This window comes from Limulus polyphemus, unplaced genomic scaffold, assembly GCF_000517525.1.
Source record: "Limulus polyphemus unplaced genomic scaffold, Limulus_polyphemus-2.1.2 Scaffold2330, whole genome shotgun sequence".
Classification (NCBI taxonomy): Eukaryota; Metazoa; Arthropoda; class Merostomata; order Xiphosura; family Limulidae; genus Limulus; species Limulus polyphemus.
Genome location: NW_013667940.1, coordinates 163311 through 185210, shown reverse-complemented (window position 1 = coordinate 185210; position 21900 = coordinate 163311). Strand labels below are relative to the sequence as shown.

Here is a 21900-nt window from a genome sequence, read left to right as displayed (position 1 = left end):
GTATATATATATATATATATACGTATATGTGTTGTATGTCTGTATGTATATACGTTATGTTTATGGGTGTATAGATCATTCATCAGGTTATTTTCTTTAATAAATAGATATTATGACTTTTTTCTATGCTACAGTTAATTATACTAAAAATCTTATCTAAACTGTTTTAACCTGTGATTGCTGTATAACCTTTGGCACCTCCAGAAGGACCGATCTGTGCCCTAAACTCTGTTACTCCAGAGATTTTTGCTGACTTCCATGGCGTCATATCCTTCTTGTCTTTATCCATTTTACCTTCTAGCAGTGAACATTTGGAGACTGGATTCCGACCAAAGTCAATTCGGATAGTATCTGTAAGAATGAAATAACTTTAAATCAATATCAGTTTTCTCTTTTGTTACGTGTCGTTTAGAACATAAAATATGTTTATATATAACTGATAAGACCCCCAGTGGCTCAGCAATAAGTCTGAAGACTTATAAAGCTAAAAACTGGGTTTCGATAACCGTGGCAGGCACAGCAAATATTCCTTTCTGTAACTTTGTGCTCAACAAAAATAAATAAATATAACTGGTAAATTTCTTTGATATTCTTTAATAGATTGTTAGGCATTTCAATGAACTCTACAGAATGTTTTTCACGTGCTGTCCTTGTAATTCGAAACAAGTTTGGATTAATAGCAAGGTTAACTCATCCTCCTCGTGCTTTGACAGAAAAGCTGCAAATTACGTATGTTTCCAGTATTTTTGGATGTTGAGGTTGTGGACACCTAGATATCAAACCCGAAATAATGATATTGAGGCTATGAACATCCAGACCAACAAACCTGAAAAAATAATGTTGAGGCTGTGGACATCCATACAACAAAAATGAAATAATGATATTGAAGCTGTGGACATCCAGACCAACAACCCTAATACAATTATCTTGAAGCTGTTGACATCCAGACCAACAACTCTGCAACAATAATATTAAGGCTGTGGACATCCAGACTAACAAACCTGAAATAATGATATTGAAGCTATGTGCATCCAGACAACAAACCTGAAACAACGATGTTCAAGCTATGGACACCCAGACAACAAACCTGAATCAATGATGTTGAGGCTGTGGATATTTAGACAACAAACTTGAAATAGTGATGTTGAGGCTGTGGACATCCAGATAACAAAAATGAAATAATGATGTTCAAGCTGTAGACATCCAGACCAACAACTCTAACACAATTATCTTGAAGCTGTTGACATCCAGACCAACAACTCTGCAACAGTAATATTAAGGCTGTGGACATCCAGACTAACAAACCTGAAACAATGATGTTCAAGCTGTAGACATCCAGACCAACAAACCTGAAACAACGATGTTCAAGCTATGGACACCCAGACAACAAACCTGAATCAATGATGTTGAAGTCGTAGACACCCAGACAACAAACCTGAATCAATGATGTTGAAGTCGTAGATACACAGACAACACACTTGTAACAATGATGTTAAAGTCGTAGACACCCAGACAACAAACCTGAATCAATGATGTTGAAGTCGTAGATACCCAGACAACACACTTGTAACAATGATGTTAAAGTTGTGACATCACTTCTTAACATGGTCTCCGTTAAGTACAAAGCACTTTCTCGAACGTCACATGAGTGTCATAATACCCGATGAGTAAAATGCAGGTGTGGTGTTAATTGTAGCAAGTTATTCAAAACTCTCATCTTTATTTTATAATTGTGCTGCAAGCTCTCTGTCGTAAAAATAAATGATTTATATTGAATATTCACCATCAATTATCGACTGCAATGTGCTTATCAAGCATACTAGAAAGAAAATCGCGTGTTATTTCTGATTATCCTTCATAAAAAAAACATTCAGTCAATGTGATACTTTTAAAAATTCCAATTACATGTTACATTATAGAAAATTAAAGCAGTTTAGTTAGGTAGTATCGTGGGAGCACAAAATAACTACAACCGTATCTTCATTCTGATCTCTGACACTTTCCATGTTATTCGGGTTTACAACAAATCGATAATTTTTACCCATAGCGGCTTATAGAATGGCTCTGAGTTTGTTTGTTTTGTTTTTTCAAGTAAAAACTTTTAGCTCATAGCTCCGTCATCTCTTGACTGAGTTGAGATCTAATTACAGGAGGTCAAATCCTTCCGATTGATATATATGACCACGCCCAAGGTCTCATAGATTAATTTACTCTAATCCTGCTTAAAAGAGTTTCAATTTAAAGGTAGACTGGTAGAGATCCTCATGAGTAATAAAATCGAATCGGGTATACGTATACCCCACGCTTGATACTGCTGGTGCACAAAAATATACCTAATGAAAATTTAAAAAAAAGGTCCCATACATTAATTTACTCTAACGCTGTCCAAAAGAATTTCAAGTGCCGTGGCTATTTAAGATTCCCTTTTGTTAAACTTAATAGAGTTGAAAGACGTTTTACGTTTAAGAAAAATTAACTTATTTAATAGTCAAAGTTACAACGATAGTACTATTTATAGTTTATACTTTTCAAGTAAGTTCAAATTCAAGGTAAAAGTTATAACAAAAATTTTCAAGTGTATAGGTACTTTTGAAACACACAACCATGCCAAATTGAATGTAATATACTGTAAGTAAAAGTTAGATCAGGGGGAGGGGTTTGTTGTTCAAATGAGAAAAGTAAAGTGAATGAATGGGGGGAATGTCCGTTTTAGCGCACAACTACACAATAAGCATTCTGTGCAGTGTCCGCAGCGGGGATCAAGCCACGAAGTTTAGCTTCTAAAACATGAAATGCTATGGAGCAAAAGTAGTTGATAAAAACAAATAGGAAACTAGTGTTAGTGTTAGTAAGATAAACATGGTTTATTAATATAATTAGTTTAACGCACGTATATGAACATCACTACAGAACGATTAAGGAGGATAACATATATATATAACTGTCTCAGACATGAAATATTAAAAACTACATTTTTTAAGAGTTAAGTGAATATTTAGCTAGAAATTCGGTTCCAAAGAGAGGTTGACTGTTAGAACTTCAAACTGCGAAGTATGTGAATGTAAAAATATTAACAAACTTGTTTAGAATCTATTTGTGAAACTGTAGACTTTTAATCCCTCTTTGTGCTCAAACTTATAGATTTTAGGGCTCCAAAATCTACTTAACAGAGACGTTATTGGTTTATGTTATAAATCTTTTAAAAAAAAAAAAGAGTTAATTTTCCAAGTATTTTTCTTAAACACCACACATTAATAAATGGTTTTCAAAACAATAAATAATAAAAGTAAACGTTTATAATCGATTTACAGAAGAAGCCTTAAGTTCGTGAAAGAAGATAACCAAGAAACTCATGTTATTTACGCATATCGGTACTTAAAAACAACTAATTCATTTTCATATAGATAAATATGTTGAGACTTTAGAGTAGATTTAAGCTTCACTGGCAATAAATATATCAAAGCCTTAATTTATTAATATTAGACCAAAATTTGTATAATTTCTTCAGAGAGTTTTAAAGAGGTGAAAACATAATATGACAACTGAGATTAAGTTGAGATTTTTCCATATACTTGTAATCCAGTGTTATTTATATACTTGTAATCCAGTGTTATTTATATACTTGTAATCCAGTGCTATTCTAGCCAACTACAGAGAGAACGTTGATCATGGGAGCCGTTTTTAACTTTTCATTTTGATCTCTTTCTGACGTTGAAAGAGCCAAGTTTCGTTCTTGTTTCATGAATACTGGCTTGACCTGATGGTTAGAGCGCTCGGCTAGCAATCTCGGGTCACGGAGTCGAAACCTGTCACCGAACATGCTCACCTTTCGTCTCTAAGAGTGTTATAATGTGATGGTCAATCCCACTATTCCCTAATAAAAGAGTAACCCAAGAGTTCACGATGGATGACGTTGACTAGCTGCCTTCACTGTATCTACCACTTTAAAACTATGGACGGCACATAGCCCATCTGTAGCTTTGCGCGAATTTCAACACATACACAAAGCAAACATTGTTTTAATCTTTACTACGTTTACCCTATGTTTGTTTTTAGTCTTTACTACGTTTACCCTATGTTTGTTTTATTCTTTACTACGCTTACCCTATGTTTGTTTTAATCTTTATTACGCTTACCCTATGTTTGTTTAACCTTTACTACGCTTACCCTATGTGACTCTTGTTCTTTAAGATCACCAATGCTTTCAGTTCTCGATCGGTTTTAAAATATAGCTTATTTCTTTACTCGTTAATTTCAGTCTATTTCATTCAACTTTAATCATTTCATTTTACTTTCAAATACAACAATGCAATAATCATTTTCACAAAACGACCAGCCTTTTTGTACTTTTCTCTAATCGTCTAAAAAGTAAACCGTTTTTTTATTCAGCTTCACTTTATTTTTTATCTCTTTTACTTCATCTGCACCAGATCACTAGACTTTTCCTTTCAAGTTTTAGATCCGCGAAAGTCAGGTGATCATGTATTTCGTCTACCCTTGGAATACCACAGTTTCACAACTCGCGATTAGTGTAATGTTTTTAATAAGATATCACCGGAAGCAAAGTTTTCTAGCATCAGTTTAAAGTTAACTGTCTTATTAATTAATTGGTTTAACAAGAAAAAAAAGGAAAAGAAATAAACAAACGCGTTTTAGTGTTAGAAATATTGATTTAGGGGCCAATAATGGATCTTCTTAAACAAACAAGATATTATTTGATATAATAATCTCTAAGACGCCTCAACTTTTCCAATAGAGACTACTCTTAGGGTCCAGTGAACACTATGATACTAAAAGTAATTGGATAGTTAGTACATCCCCAGCTAGAAATAGACCTATCATAACTGACTTTACATGTTAATCCTATGATGTATTGCTACATACGGTTTATATTAGTGCAATTATTAGAGTTGCTTCTCAGTTCACCGAGCTGTTTGTCCACTATGTTTTTTTGTCCACGGTCTGGTTAGGCCTAACATACATCCCTTGATGACAGTCTGTGGCATGCTTGGTTTGTAACAGTTGTAGGTCACTGGAGTCGACCTCTATACTAATATTCAAGTGGTTTCCTCCAACTGTACCCTGCCGTAATAAGTTATAGAGCTCAGCCTGTGATTTAAAAAAAAATGTATCCAATGGTATTACACAACCCTTCTCAAGAGGTACTTCCCAATACTTTTGGTAACATTATAAGACTTACAGCAGTTATTATGCAGCCTGATACCACTGTTGATATGAAACCAAAATTTTATTTACCTTCCAAGTAAGCACGGCTATGGTAGGCTGCTTCCATCTGAGAGTTAAGGTTTCCAACAGCTGCTACTATCGTCATTCCACCTGAGGATGGTATTTCTTGATCTCGAGCGTCTCCTGATATAAAAGACATGTTATTACTAGTAACAAGAACTAATTTCTGAATTTTTACTTTTCATTTCAACTACAGAGGTGAAGTATATATAATACAATTCACATTATATAAAAAAAAGTAAAACCTTCTGCAGAACGCTTATCAACGAAAGTTCTAGAACATTGTTGTATTTAAACGAGATTCATCTATCACCTTTTTTCAGGAAAAAAAGACTGTAAAGCCTATTCAGTCATAACGTATTTGTTATACAATGTATATAGAATATACCTGTTTTTAGTAGCCTTTTATAAACCACTTTAAGAATTCCGTTTATTCGTTGCCACGTTATAAGGACGGCATCTTCTTTACCAGCAAACCTTACGTCAGGACAAACACCACTAGTTCCTGTACACTAAAGTAAGGATTTTCATCAGCACAGTAACAAAAAAAAAAACAACAAAATTAATAAATTCTTTAAATGGATAAAATCATCTACAACTCACTTAGTTTCTTATAAGATACTGTAATCATACTAAAACTTACCTGTTGAGAACAGGTATATTTAGCAGAATATTTTCGTCACTAAGTGTACAAATTTTTGAAACAGGCGTCAATGCCGGTTTCAGGGTATTCAATCAGTCAAATTACTTCTTTCTTAGATTTGTGGCTTTTGGAAGGGGTATTCCCTTAAAGCATAACTTGCAATTGTTTTATAATTAATCAAACTGAATATAAAGACTTAACAAAAAATTATTTAAATTATTCACTTACCCTATGTAATTTTCGCCCTAATTTACGAATATAATTGTTTATGTATTAATGCATATATTCACTGTTTATTCGTTCTTATAAGATTTACCATATTCAAAAACCTCCAAATGTTTTCCTAGTTTGTATTCCTTCTGTTTCACATGGAAGTTTCTTTAATTCCTTACAGTTTTATACACGATCGTTTCTTCCTTTTCTTTACAAATTCTGTATTTTCTTCCTCCTTTATTCGCGTTTGCTTCCATTTGGCACATTACTACATTTTATTATTACTTTAATTGATTTTTAAATATTCTTTTGTTTTACAAGCCCTTCCATTCTTATCCCTTCAATAATTAACCTCTATAGAAAATATTACCTTTACAGATATTTTTACATTGGACAATCCAAATACGTATATGGTGACCAATATATACACAATAGTTTTTACAAACTGTAGCTTTTTCCCTTCCAGTGCTAGTCACGATTATCAAGAAAATCACACAAAAAATGCCCTCTGGTATCTCTTCAGGAAACAGTTGGCAAACAATGTAGCAATTCACTCTTATATGAAATATCTAAATTTAAAAACGTCCCAGAACCAGTAACAATAACTTCTTCACTTATCAAGGCATACTTTATGAAAGTGGATTCGACATAACGATTTATTGATTCCTGCATGTTTATCACATTTTGTATTATAGTGACGTACAAATGAACCAGAGTCCATCATATCTTGCTACATGAGTCGTGGCATATTGGGTTTGGAATTATCTAAGGGTAAATAATGGATCGCGTTGGGTGATGTCTTCCCATACTATTATCCAAATTCCCAAACCTATATTCAACGTTGAATAAAACCAGGTGATTTCTCCATAATATTTTACGAACTGTCTGTATGCTACAGAAATATCAAAATGCTCTAAGTTTATATATTAATAAAGTATCGTCGCCACCAGCTACTAATAAGTTCATAAAATCAAAGTTTCGACAGCACTTCCAATGAGATGAGCCATTGATCACTTTACCGACCTCAGGGATCTTAAAATGATGCCACGTTTTACATAAATTAGCTGCTCTGGTATATGCATGATTAGGTGCTTAGTAATTTTATACCAGTTTATGAGAAGTACATTTTATTTATTATAAATGGAAGAACTAGCCTTGTGAATAAAATATAAGCGGTTATTTTGGTATGAATATGAAACGTTCTAAACCGAAACATTGAAAACTATACTTATAAGTGTATACTCCTTTAAAATTCGGTGTTTTTAGAAATATGTCATAGAAAAAAATTGAACCCTGTAAATGTCTATTCGTATGTAATCATGATAATGTGTCACTCTTCCAGCCCCCCCCCCCCTCAGTGGCACAGCGATATGTCTGCGGACTTACAAACGCTAGAATCCGGGTTTCGATACCCATGGTGGACAGAGCACGGATAGCCCATTGTGTAGCTGTGTGCTTAACTACAAACAAACACTTTTCCAGTGTACTAAAGAATCAGCGGTTGTAGCCTACTGGTTAGCCGGGGGCAGAGCGAAAGATGCAAGGTTCGCACTGCGATACCGCTAAACAAGCCCTCCACTTTTAGCTGTGTGTATATTGTAAGACTGACAGCAATCCCTTAATTCGGTTCGAAACTGGACAAAGTCCATGTGACAGTTGATATACTGCTGACTAGCTGTCTTTCCTCTGATCTGTAGTTTAATATATGTCCGCCTATTGAAGCGTTAAGTGTAACTTTGTAATTTATTTTTTTATGAAGAAATGTTTACAATGTAAGTTAAATTGTATATGTAATTTATATACTGCACACATTGTTTATAAACGTCACTACTATTCACAAGTTGACAAGAATATTTAATTAAACGAAGGATTGTTTGTTTGTTTGTAGTTGTGCACAAAGGTACACAATGGGCTGTCTGTGCTCTGCCCACCACGGGTATGGAAACCCGGTTTCTAGCGTTGTAAGTCCGCTGTGCTACTGGGGGCGTACTGTTGATCCCATACCTAAAAATCACTACACCTGTTTTAAGTGATAATTAAAGACGTACTAAAACGCACAGATAGATATGTAGCTATTTTGTTATTCATAGATTACTGTTCTCTTTATCAATACTTTACCTTTAGCTATATAGCTGCGTATCTCAGGTTCATTTTTAGCTTGGTACCAACAAGAACAACAATGATACAGACAATTTATTTCTGAATTAAACAAAAAATCACTTTTATAACATGAATTGGTTTTAGCACATTCCAATTTAATTTTACGTAGTATCTTTTTTTACTTTAAATTACCTGAGATTTACTGTTTATAAAGTAATCCACAACCCGAGCCATAGATTTTTCTTTGTCATAAAAAGCGAGAATTACGTCAGCACCAGTCATTTCCACTTTGTCTTCATTTCCGCTTCGTCCAAATGCAAGGTATTCGTTTTCGCCTACAGGAAAAAAAGTTAAAGTTATTAGTTTTCTTTGTTATACTAACCTGACCAAATAGCTTAGTTCTATGTGAACCAAAAAGTAGAATATCATTGAAATTAAACGAGCTACCTGACAAACTTCATAACTGCTTGTGTTTGACAAAAGATTCATAATATCTTCTTAACAATAGAAATGTTAAAAAAAGTTAAAGTTATTAGTTTTCTTTGTTATACTAACCTGACCAAATAGCTTAGTTCTATGTGAACCAAAAAGTAGAATATCATTGAAATTAAACGAGCTACCTGACAAACTTCATAACTGCTTGTGTTTGACAAAAGATTCATAATATCTTCTTAACAATAGAAATGAACATATCAAGCTTGTTTTTTCAAAGAAAGTACTCTGACATTCAAAATGGCACTGATAGTTTTATTAGTATTCTGCTAATCATTAAATTGAGTAAATTGAGAAAAGCCACGACGTTTGAGTTTTATAATCTGTATACACTTCACGTCTAAAGGGATTTTAAGAAAAAATGTTCATTGATTGGAACTACACTTTGCAAAATGATAATAAAACAAACTATTTCAGTCAAAATAAGGGATCCAAATCCACCTACCAACTTTCCCTTCTAGTTGAATAATTATGCTCTCTCCTTCCATAATCCAACTGACTTGCATCAAACCAGGAAATAGCTCTTCACAGTTTTTGAAGTTGAGGGACTGAACGCCATAAAACAGAAAAATGTCATTTAAGTACAAATAAATATAAATATGTAAATTATAACAATCTTGTTATTGTTAGAAAAATTTAAAAAATTCTTACGGAATACAAAATTGGTGAAAAATAGATACTTCAGGATCCTGAAAAATATTTTCTCACGTGCATTCTACATATACCAGATTAAAACAACAGCAAAAATCGAAGATAATAATATATTACCGAACAATAAAAGAAGATAATAATATATTACCGAACAATAAAAGAAGATAATAATATATTATCGAACAATAAAAGAAGATAATAATATATTACCGAACAATAAACGAAGATAATAATATATTACCGAACAATAAACGAAGATAATAATATGTTACCGAACAATAAAAGAAGATAATAATATGTTACCGAACAATAAAAGAAGATAATAATATATTACCGAACAATAAAAGAAGATAATAATATATTACCGAACAATAAACGAAGATAATAATATATTACCGAACAATAAACGAAGATAATAATATATTACCGAACAATAAAAGAAGATAATACTATGTTACCGAACAATAAAAGAAGATAATAATATATTACCGAACAGTAAAATAATATAATAACGCATTACCAAATTCGCCATTACAGATACTGATTCATGACCACAAAATATGGACGACCGAATAAGGATTATGTTAGTAAAATATATATCTGTACAAATTAAGGGCATTTATGTCTCCACTTCAGTCTAGAAAACAACTGTTAGAAGATAATTGTTTTCGCGAAACGATAAATATGGAAAAAAGTGCCACATCAGTGAGGGATGTAATATTTAAAACTAAACGCAGTGTTCTGTTGTTGTTGTTTTTTGTTTTTTGTAGTGTTTGGCAATTTAATGCGGACAACTGATGAAGGCTTTCGTTTCTCAATATTCAAAAAAACTCTATAATCTCATGAGAAAAGCAGTTTACATATGCATTTTGCAGGTCGTGGGTTCATGCTCGCCCCTTCAGCCTTGGGGTGTCCTAAAGTGGGAGTTGATCCCACTGTTCAATTAGAGTAGCCAAAGAGTGGGTGGTGTTTACTAACTACTTTTCCTCTGATCTATCATTTTTAAATTAAGGACCGCTACGCTGGAGTATATTTGTGTGAAATTCAACAAAGAAACAAACAAATCAAGTTGAAAACGAATTCCAGATAGTTCAGTGAATGGAAGCATTTAACAGGCGTATTTAATAGGATAAATGTGGAGAACAATGATACTTTTCGTGGAACTATTAATAGGTTAAATCACTTCGGAAACGGAAATTTGTTAGATGGAGTGTATTTGAAAAAAACAGGTTTGATCCCATAATGAATAAACATTTCGGTAGGTTCATAAAAAGCAAAAACAGTGGTCATTATCCGAGCCCCTGACGCTAGAATATTTAAGACAGGTGTTTTCAAAGTAAGCCATTAATTCAATTCTAAAAATGAAACGTATGAAATACTGTTCTACAATGGTGGACTGTATCTCTGATGTATGTTATCAAGAGCAGCTATCGGTATGTAGAAATAATAATTATCGGATGTTTATTATTATTAAGCAGAAAGCTACAAGTTTTAGCGTTAAAATCCCATAGACTTGCCTCTGGGCATATGGGAAGCAATTATCTAATGAATGGAGGTACATTTTGAGGAGAATTTTATTTCCTTCATTATTGTCGAAAAGATCTCAGCCTATGCTCTATCAAAAATCGTTCTGAAAGAGCTTGCGATACATGATATATCATTTAAAGATTGCTGAGAGCAGGGGTATTAAAGGCGTAAATATAAGAGGCGAACACAAGAATGTGTAGCCTAGGTTCTGGAACTTCAACAAAATGGTAGTTTTCGGTCCTTATAGCTTTCATTCTTTGAGACTTGTATTGGGTTATGCTGCAAATCTTTGCAACTGGTCAATAACTTTTTTCTAAGGTTGTATACTATTTTTATAGTAACAACTAGCAGAGAAGCTCAATATGATTTTCAAACCTCTTTCTGACATTACATGAGATTCTATACATGAAGATATAAAAGTTTAAGCTGCCAAACAAAAGGTATGTTGGCAACATTTAGCAGGCGAGCTAACATCATACAGATTTTTAATTTCTTTAGCAGTTTAGTATGAGGTGCTTGTACAGAAAACAATCAGGTCAGCCAGCTAATTTACAGTTCAACTACGAGAATTGTTATTATTTGTAACTTAGTCGCAGGTAAACCCTTTTCAATATAGACAAAATAGTTTTGAAGATGTCATAAAAACTGGCAGAAGTATTTTATCAGTTGTTCCAGAAATACGGGATATTGTTTCCAGACGAACAATGTGCTCTTCTAGTCATAAATCTGAGAATGTGCCAAACACTGTTGCACAACAACTGCTCAAAATCGAATTTTTTTACATTAGTGGACTGTGCCTTATTGAAATTTGGAGATGATTTGAGTTACTCCTGATTACAGCCAAGTTTTGAATTTTCACGTGACGTTACAGCAATTCAAAACGTTAAAGAACATGAAATACCAAAATCATGCATGGATTTAGCTGTGGCATTATACTGTAGCTTATGGAATCAAGTCAAATATTAGTGGAATTGTTTTAGTAGTTGAATTTCAAAGCTTAGCTACAATTCTTTCAAAAGGATTGGTGTTCTTGAAACACTACTTATAAAGGCGATACATCAGTAGTATATTCCAACAAAGTTCCAGCACTATGGAAATTGGAAATTACTTATACTGTAGGAAGCTTCCCTCAACTTCCTGATCTGTGAGTAATTGACATTGAGAAAGAGTATATATTGGGAACTAACTTCATGCTGGATATGTATGCGAGGTTAAGTTAGCTTCAAGTGGCTTCAAAGTCTATTATCAGAATATTCTTATATGCTACATGGCAATTATTACATCAGGTGTTGAATTTCCAGTGAGAATAGGTGATTAGTTATTGTGGATGTGAAGAATAAATATGTCGGACATAACTTTACCCATGGAAGTTTTAAATCTATTTATGAAAAAACGAAAGGTCACTATGATGATAAAACTGGATTTCATAAAGGTGATATGGTATGGTTGAACAGATCTTGTCACAGAAGATACAAACTCAAAAGTTAAGTAGGTACTCGAAAGGCCTAAATGTTGTATTAAAAAGAATCAATGATGTGAACTACAGAATTCAGATTCCAAGTCAAAGGTCACCCACGTGAATGTATATGGAAGTATCTCATTGGGAGAACGGCAAACTGAGAAACTCCAGAGAAGAATTTGTCAGCAAAAACTCAACCTTTTGAAAAGCCCAGAGTTCCTGTCGAGATCACTTCTGGAAAATGATAATGGGTGTAACTGCCAATGAATTCACTCACTCACCTACCTAGGAAGGACTACCCCAACGAGAGGACAGTCAGTGACAACAAGAGACAAGAAGCCATTCCATCTATATAACATGGGTCTCAGAAGACAAAACTGCCAAACAAAGACGTGGTGAATAGACGGTTTAGAGGAGTTTTATTTTTGTATGAGGATTGTTCAAGAGATTTCACATTGTTGTATACTATATTTTTAATATTTTAATTCAGATGCTGGCTAGAGAGCGCATCGCGTTAAAATCAAGTAAGTCATAAAATATTAGTGATCGAGAAACTTTACGAAGTGTTTAGAAACTAGACTAGAGATATAAATACGATCAGACAGATAGTTAAAGAGTGGTGAACAGCTAATTAGTATTGAGTATTTTTTTTTTTAAGCGTGCAGTTTCAATAAAGTATTTTGACCAGTGCGAATTATTGCGTATATTGAGGTACGTGGTCGATTAGCTATAAAACTGTACAAGTAAGTTTATTTTCTCATCTCTGATATGCCAACCAATTACTACTATATTATCCAATGGTTTCAATGCAGGAGTCGTACAGAAAGTACTTATAAATATAGTGCGGACCATTAAAAATAACAATGATACTAATCCTCTTGTATGTCAGTTGTGGATAGTTATCTCACAAGCATTAGTAACTGTATGGAACAGTTTAAACATTTGTAATGTTAAACTTGTTCAGTGATCATGCTAACGCAACAAAGCTTACGAAAGGTTGTGTTACTTGTAGTTCCGTTTACTCTATTGTTCCCTATAGTCCACCCTGATTATTATTTGATCTACCATAGAGACTACTCTTTGTCATAGTGCTCTCATGAATATTCCAACAATGTAACGTACCTTTAAGTCTCTCTACATTTGTTGATTTGCATAGTTCCAAGAGTTGACGATGAGCAGTGTTCACGAGATGCTTTCCCTTTAGTCTATCACTTCTAAATTACGGACGTTTAACATAGATAACTCTCGTGCAGTTTTGGGCGAAATTCAACAAAACAAACAATCTATAAAAGTAATTATTTCCTAATTTATTTATAAGTAAACGAGTATTTCTAGAAAAGTTTGTTGTGGTAGTTGATTTATGAATATTTTCATGGGACACTTTCTACGCGAATGTATGAATAAATTCAGTTCACCAGTGAACAACTCTCTCTGGTGGTATATTTTTTAAAATCATATATTTCTGAGCATGACTAGTATTTCTAAGGAAGTCTTTCTCTGTCACTTTATTTGTGTCATAATAGTATCTGTATGGAAGTCTTTCTCTGTTACTTTATTTGTGTCATAATAGTATATGTATGGAAGTCTTTCTCTGTTACTTTATTTGTGTCATAATAGTATCTGTATGGAAGTCTTTCTCTGTTACTTTATTTGTGTCATAATAGTATCTGTATGGAAGTCTTTCTGTGGTAATTTATTTATTCAGGTATAATAATTCTCTAGAAGTCTTTCTCTGGTGATCTACAAGTTAATTATGATACGACAGTCTTCAAGTGCTAGTTTATTTGTACAAGTTTAGTAGTTCTGTAGAAATCTTCCTCTGGGAATCATTTATACATTGGCACTGGGGAAGTCTTTGTACGATAGTTTATTTGTATAAGCCTAATATTTTTATGGAAGTATCTCCGTGTTAGTTTATTTGTATAAGTACAATTTTTCTGTGGAAGTCTTTTTTTTCTGTCACTTTATTTCTATATAACTCTTTTTATGGTAACTTTTAGTATATGTCCAATATTTCTTAAAAATCTATTGTTATAAATTTAGTATTTCTGTATAATTATTTTTATGTAAGTCGTTAAAACAACTTTGTCTATCATATTCTGTTAGAAAACCAGATTTAGGAGACATATTTATACTAACAACATCTTTTAGTTCCTTCAGGTCTGCGGGTACATTGAGATTTTGGCGATCAGGGATATCCACTTGTCCAAAGCTCTCCGAGGCAAGGATGCAGTAGATACTTAGCCAGTTGATGTCAAACACAGTTAACGTACCTGGCAGTCGAAGGCTGACGTTCTTCCCATTGTAACCCTTAATTTTAGATAAGCTAGAAGGATATTTATTTTTAAAAACATTACTGCAGTGCCAAGTTCTTAATATATTTATGTTTGATTTTTGTTTTTGCTTAATCTTTGATAACTAGTCTACTGTACTTTAAACTTATTATAGGAACTTATATACATCAAGCTAATAATTAAAAGTTGAATAAAACCGTCTGAAATTATAAACGAAACATGAAACTGGTTTATAATTCGCAACGAACTAATTAAAAGGAACATGTCAAAAACATCTTATCATTACAAACATTATGCTTAGCAGTTTATTGGCTTTGCTAGACTCACAGTTTTTAAACAACACTGTTTTTAACAGCTTATAAATATCATTTGATTGACCTTGATTCAGCCATGCTAATGATCTTCAGTACTGAAGAAGTGGTAGTCTGAGCTATGACTCATGGCAGATAAAAAGTAGGTGTGAAATGTTATTTTTTACTCACTCACACACACTTAACTGTAATTCCACAATGGGCTAAGTGAGAGGAATATATCAAAACTACTTGCAATAAAACACGATAGTAATCATATATGATAGACCTACTAAAGTATAAATAAGTTACATTTCTAAAACGATGTTGATTTAGCACTAGAATATAAAAAATTTAGTTGTTTAGTGTGTTTAATTCGATATTATTTAATTCATCTTTATTCTAACAGTTTTATTCCGAAAATTTAATTAAATAAAGTGAAGAGGTTTAAAGCAATTAAGATAGAAATAATTTATGAATCAAGTATTCCCTGAAACAGAGACGTTTATTGAAACCTTTTTTAGTTACTTGACCTACCTTCCTGTTTCATCGGGTACTTTGGTTCCACCACCATTCGGCTTTCCACTGCCCACTAAAAAATAGGTATCTAGATAGAAAATAAATCACGGAAATCGAATAGTAAGAAGAATGTAATGATAAAAGGATTAAATAATATAAAATCTCTCTCTTTGGAGATAACACAGAAATGCATTAATAATGATAATAATTCATTCAACATTCGCCCTCCGTTGATTTAGCAGTATGCTTGAGAGCTTATAGCGCTAAAATCTGAGGTTCGGAAGTGGTGAGCACATCTCAAACAACTCATTGTGCGACCTTGTGACGAAGCACTTAAACAAACAAACAAACTTTAAAAAGTCTACATAAATTAATCTATTGGTGATTAAGCATGTAACCTAAATTAGTTTACATGTTAAATCTCGATATCTTTTCTAAAATATTTGTGCAGTTATATCTTTTATAATTGAAGATATTTATTTGCATAAAAATTCTACAGGGCCTTAGAAGATGTAAAACAAAATAAATTCACATAACTTCTTCAGATAATCATTCAAAACTGTAAGATCTATGACGTGTAGAAAGTCACCTACCGAGCTTATTTAATATTAGGGACGCTTATAAGAGAATGCGATAAGAAAATAAAACTGAACTGCTTTTAGCATTACTACCTTTAAAAATATACAAGTATATAGCTTTCAGAAATCATACATGGGTTCCAATGAAAACACAACTTAATGTAAGTTAAATACTTAACGAACGACATCGGGATGAATATAATGTTTTATAATAGATTCACATCAGCTACTTAACGAACGACATCGGGATGAATATAATGTTTTATAATAGATTCACATCAGTTACTTAACGAACGACATCGGGATAAATATAATGTTTTATAATAGATTCACATCAGCTACTTAACGAACGACATCGGGATAAATATAATGTTTAATAATAGATTCACATCAGTTACTTAACGAACGACATCGGGATGAATATAATATTTTATAATAGATTCACATCAGTTACTGAACGAATGACATCGGGATGAATATAATGTTTTATAATAGATTCACATCAGTTACTTAACGAACGACATCGGGATGAATATAATGTTTTATAATAGATTCACATCAGTTACTTAACGAACGACATCGGGATGAATATAATGTTTTATAATAGATTCACATCAGTTACTTAACGAACGACATCGGGATAAATATAATGTTTTATAATAGATTCACATCAGTTTAAGTAGTTTGTTTACTTCATTATGGAGCTTTTAGAAAACTCAACTATTTGATACTTCTAAAAACTTTTAAGTCTCTGGATCATTTTAATCGACATTTCATCGGAACTCTTTGAAGTCGTTCGTCTAAATGTAATTAGTTTTGTCAAACATATCATAAACAACTACTGTACCCTTTTAGTCGTTCGTCTAAATGTAATTAGTTTTGTCAAACATATCATAAACAACTACTGTACCCTTCTACTCCTCGAGGTATGTGAAAAAATAATTACGATTGTTAATAATTTTTATTAAAATGATATAACTATAAATATTGGTACTTTCTATAATAACAAAAACTTAACGCCATTTCAAATACCCAACATTTAGATTACCTCACATTTTCTATACGGTTTATCATTGTATCGTTCTCAAAGTCGCATAGCACTACATCAATCATCAAAGTTAATTCTAATGTAAAATAGCAAAGCAAAATGCTCCAATTGAAATATGAAATATTTGCCTTAATTATTCATTTATTTATTTAGGTAAAGACACAGCTTCAAAACTATAAGATAATCCAATTCAAGTTAAAACATAATTTTCATAAAAATGCTTAATTGGTGAATTTAAATATGGGTAACCCTTTTTTTTGGGGGGGGGTCCAAAAAATTTTGTTTATATTTTCAAACTATTTTCCACCCAGCCACCAACCGTCAGAGAGAACCAAAAGATAGTAATGTGTATATAAGCAAAACACTGCAAAGTCAATACGTTCAGTAAATATGCATATACGTGTAACTGCATAACCAAAGAATTCTTATGATGATCATGATTATCACCATGGATAATTTAATTTGTCATTTTCATAGATTTGCTGAATATTGAATATGTGTATTTCCTAAACATTCATTAAAGATGTTTGCAATTGTTTCCGTTGCTATACTATTCATTATTAGATAATTTCATAATTATTGTATATTTTTGTGTGTTGTTTTTTAACAGGTGCCTCTTCTTAACTTGGATTGTTCTAATTACTACTTGCACATTAGTACTCACCATGAGATATTGATATTCATTGTTACTTTCATAATGACTGTTAATTAGAGAATTCCATCAAGTGGTTTGTCTTAGATAGGTATCATACCTGGGGCGGAGCCGTCATAGTAAAAGTTGGACAGATAGATAGTCTTGCTATCTTTAATAACCACAGAATCTGCACGAACTCCATGTGCAAATGACTTGATTGGTCCAATGGACTGTTCTACTGGAGGCACGAAGTCTCTTGGGATGAGGGCGTGGCCATAGTCAAGCTGAAATCAAATGTGAATGTCTAGAAAATTTCATTTTGTAAATAATTTTGATTCCTCATAAGTCTAAGGCTCATTCTAGTCTCGCACCTTGTAATGAAAAACAACAACAGGTGAATAGTTTAAACTAAGTATTGTATATTCTATAGCTTTTGCTAAAAATTATTGTAAATTGAAATCATTATTACCAAAATTATTGTAAATTGAAATCATTATTACCAAAATTATTGTAAATTGAAGTCATTATTACCAAAAAGAGTAGCCTATTCATTCTTTTTATAAGCTAAATAGTAAATCATAGACGATGAATGATCGTGCTAGCAAGGTAATATGCATACATTGCTAGCGACCTTATATGTTGTGTGTTCTCCAAAGACGATCCACTCAGTTCGAAAAGTGTAATAAGGCAAATTACAGCGCTCCAAGCGGCAGGTTTCTTGGAAAGCAGCTGTGCTGCTTCTCCTAACTGCTGCTCAAGCAGGCTGCAGTATGAAGACCCCTTACATGTGTACTCATATGATACACTCCCTGTTAATATGAATAAGAGCTAAACAACTTGATGACACCATTATAAGTTTGGATTTATGTGTTTAATAAGCATATTGACTGTAGTTTGCAATAAGTTTTCCTCCTTTGAAATCATGAGCATCACTATGTTTCTTCCCGATATTTGTTGCATCTCCCATTCAATTTGCTTTCAGTAGGTAATATATCGACAAAAATCTTATCAAGAAACAACAATATAATTCAGTTTTAACAATGTAAAATGCGTGTGTAATCAACAGATACGGAGAATCTAACTTTCACAGCATTCTTTCAGAAACAGTGTTCCGATATCACTGGTGTTTCTTGTTCGTGAGGAGTGTAAAAATGAGCCAAATGTCGAGTAGAAAAATGTATCAAATATTTTGTAACTCAAGCCACCCTCTCTCTCAATAAAGGTCACTATATATAACCTATATTATGTTCAATTGTAATTATATCACAGGGATTCATATTACGACTCACAAAATTCTTAAAACATTTACCATTGAATATGCCACTTATTTCACCTAATACACAATAAAACATGAACATTACACAGATATTAGATTGTTATTGCTTTCTAAACAGAATGCGCTATCACATCAATCTTTACAAAAGAGAGTACATGTGCTGCCCTCGTTAACTAACCCAAATCGCAACAAGAAATTTAATAATAGTACAATCAAAAGTCGAAGTTACACACAAAGTATAAATAAAAACTTTTAATATTACAAAAACACAAAATTACACGTGTCAAACTCAGCATTCAAAGCAAACTCTTCAAATTGTAAACATAAAATATAAAACTATTCAAATCATTGCATTATACATTAAAATAAAAAACATACAATACAAGATTAAGCTCTTTAAATTACATTAAAGTAAACAACCAAAATATTTATAATAATAAAACATACCACGAAAAGACTCTTAAGATTTAGAGACACATCCATGAATTTTAAACCACACAGAAATAATTAGAAATAATGATGAAAGTTACCCTTATGTACACATTTACATATATACAAGCATGAAAATGAATAAAACACCAACAATAATAAATGATGAGAAGAATATGATAAATTTACGATAAATACATATATGCATTAGCTGAAGAATTTAAAGCTTCCTATCATTACGTAGCCACAATATTAGATCTTCCAGCGTAGTGATAGACTGTCATCAATCCATGGTCTTTGGAGGATCCTCTATTGGGCTCTTGCAACAACCTTTTGAGTATACACCAAATTAACTCAAAGATGGTGTACCTCTTCTTCGTCAAGCTGTGAAGGCAATTCCTTATTATTAAGAAGACCGTCTTTATAGTGGATAAAAAATGTTCAGGCCTTTATCCAGCTGGCTTGTCCTTGGCAGTGGCACTTTAATGCCAGAATCTGCTGAAGTTTAAGAGGTTCTTTAAATTCTGTTGGAGATATTATTGGCAGATCTACTTTCCCTAGTCTTACAGGCTGTGTCTGGGACTTTTAGACATGTAGTTGTACGATGGTTGATATGCACATTGCCATATAGATGTTCGATGCTATAAGAGTTCCTTCTACTGAAGGTAGAAACGTCTTTGCTGGTTAGAGAGTGTCAGAAATGTTCAGACCTTTCTGACACCTGGAGGAACTCTTTGAGAACCTGAGTTCCTGGAAGGTTCTTTAGATTTGCGTATGGGTTACTCTCAGTGCAGGTGGATCCACATCAGATGATGGGGCCACTTCTCCACTTGCCACTTACTGATTGGACACTTCAGGAATCTGGGATGAGCTCCTACGGACTCAGTTGGCTTTGGCTGAACAGTGATCGCCATGGAATCCAATGGAATCAGATAGGTTGCTGGTAAAGTAGGCTCAAATGGGGAAGGGATGTTGGTTGGCAGTGCAGTCACTACAGATATCTAACCAGTTAGAGCTATATTGCAGTCTGTTTGCTGGTAGTCTGAGGTGTTAGGTCTCCTGCAGACTTTAGGGTTAGGCCATCAATGGCTTTAATCAGAGTTCACATGTCAAACGAGTTAGCAAGTGGCTCATATTTATCTGTTGGCTTTGACTCTTGCTGGCCAAACATAAGGTCAACACCTGGAGTCTTGAGAACCACTGAGTAGTGAGAGACTTTGGGAAGATCTCAAAACAAGTAATTCTCAATATACTTACTATTCTTGTTTAGCTAGTGGCTTCTTGAGTCTGAGAACCATACAAATAAAAACTTAAAACTAAAAGACTATTTAAAAAAGATAGCTAGAAGGGTTAAGAAGGGTCAAAATATTGGCTAAAAGTTTAAATCTAAATTGTAATAGCCTAGATACAACAATCATCTGTTCTAAAATTTCTCTTTGTGACAAAGTGTAAAAATTATTGCCATTGTCAAGTGATATTTCTATTAACCTACATATATTCAGGTGTAGTGTATACCACCTGTAGAAGGTATGTCCTTTTAATCTGTGAACATCCTAGTCCCCAGACTTCATTGGGTCTCACATTTGATCTACATTTAGCTACGCTTTTCACGAGTACTATTCCCATGACAACAGATCACAGCTATTTTGGAGTACAGAAACATTTCCTGCACTACTATCTAGTTGTTAAGGAAACAGAGATCCGGGACTGGTAGGAAGGAAATGAAGGGCAAGACCGTAAATTTGGATTTCTACACAAGTAACCAAAATATTTCAGCTACCACATGGGTGCTAGCCTTCTTTTTATGACGAAAAAAATTCGTTAACACTAACATCTCATTTCCTTTCAGATACAATATTTCGATGTAAAAACTGAAAAAATCGCTAAACAGCAATAACAAAAATATTAAGTATTCTGTATTTTAAGATAATGCTTTACGGGCCAGTAATCAGAGTTAACTTCACACCTCAAATTCTTAATTTCCAGAATAAATAATTTATTTTCATTCATATGTTGTTTGATAATTGTGTTCTCGGTGTATTTGATCCACTGTATTACATAACGCTCGTGGATGACTTTGTGTAACATCCATACATGTGTACAACATCACACAGATATATTTATTTTAACATGTAGATATAAAGATATATATCAACATTACACATCGTCACATACACGAGTAACTACAAATAAACTGTCTCTGTTTCGTGCTACATTACCTAGTTAACCTACATGAACCACATCCACTAGCTTTGTCTCAAGAGTTTTAGTGCCATAATGTGCTGCCATCTACGAGTTGTTAAAGTCAACCCTAGAATCCGGGTTTCGATACCCGTGGTGGGTAGAGCATAGATGACCCACTGTGTAGCTTTGTGCTTAATTACAAACAAACAAAACTCAACTCATTTTATTGACATTAGGAAATAATAAATATTTTCATCACAGAATGTGAGTCAGATTGTTATGGATCCAAGTAAAACGCTCTTTGTTTGACTGGATT

At 33.1% G+C, this 21900-nt stretch overlaps 1 protein-coding gene across 1 annotated transcript in view; it reads right to left on the bottom strand.

The window, feature by feature from the left end:
* The window catches only part of LOC106466642 (protein Skeletor, isoforms B/C-like), a gene marked incomplete at its 3' end in the record, with an annotated part of 39317 nt that overhangs the window by 4710 nt on the left and 12707 nt on the right, over positions 1-21900 (bottom strand). The window contains exons 6-13 of the mRNA XM_022394691.1: positions 17814-17979; positions 15454-15523; positions 14472-14658; positions 9141-9243; positions 8396-8538; positions 5636-5759; positions 5257-5370; positions 172-351 (exon numbers count right to left, since the gene is read on the bottom strand). Of these exons, the coding sequence (XP_022250399.1) occupies positions 172-351; positions 5257-5370; positions 5636-5759; positions 8396-8538; positions 9141-9243; positions 14472-14658; positions 15454-15523; positions 17814-17979 (1087 nt within the window). The remainder of the gene's footprint in view (positions 1-171; positions 352-5256; positions 5371-5635; positions 5760-8395; positions 8539-9140; positions 9244-14471; positions 14659-15453; positions 15524-17813; positions 17980-21900) is intronic.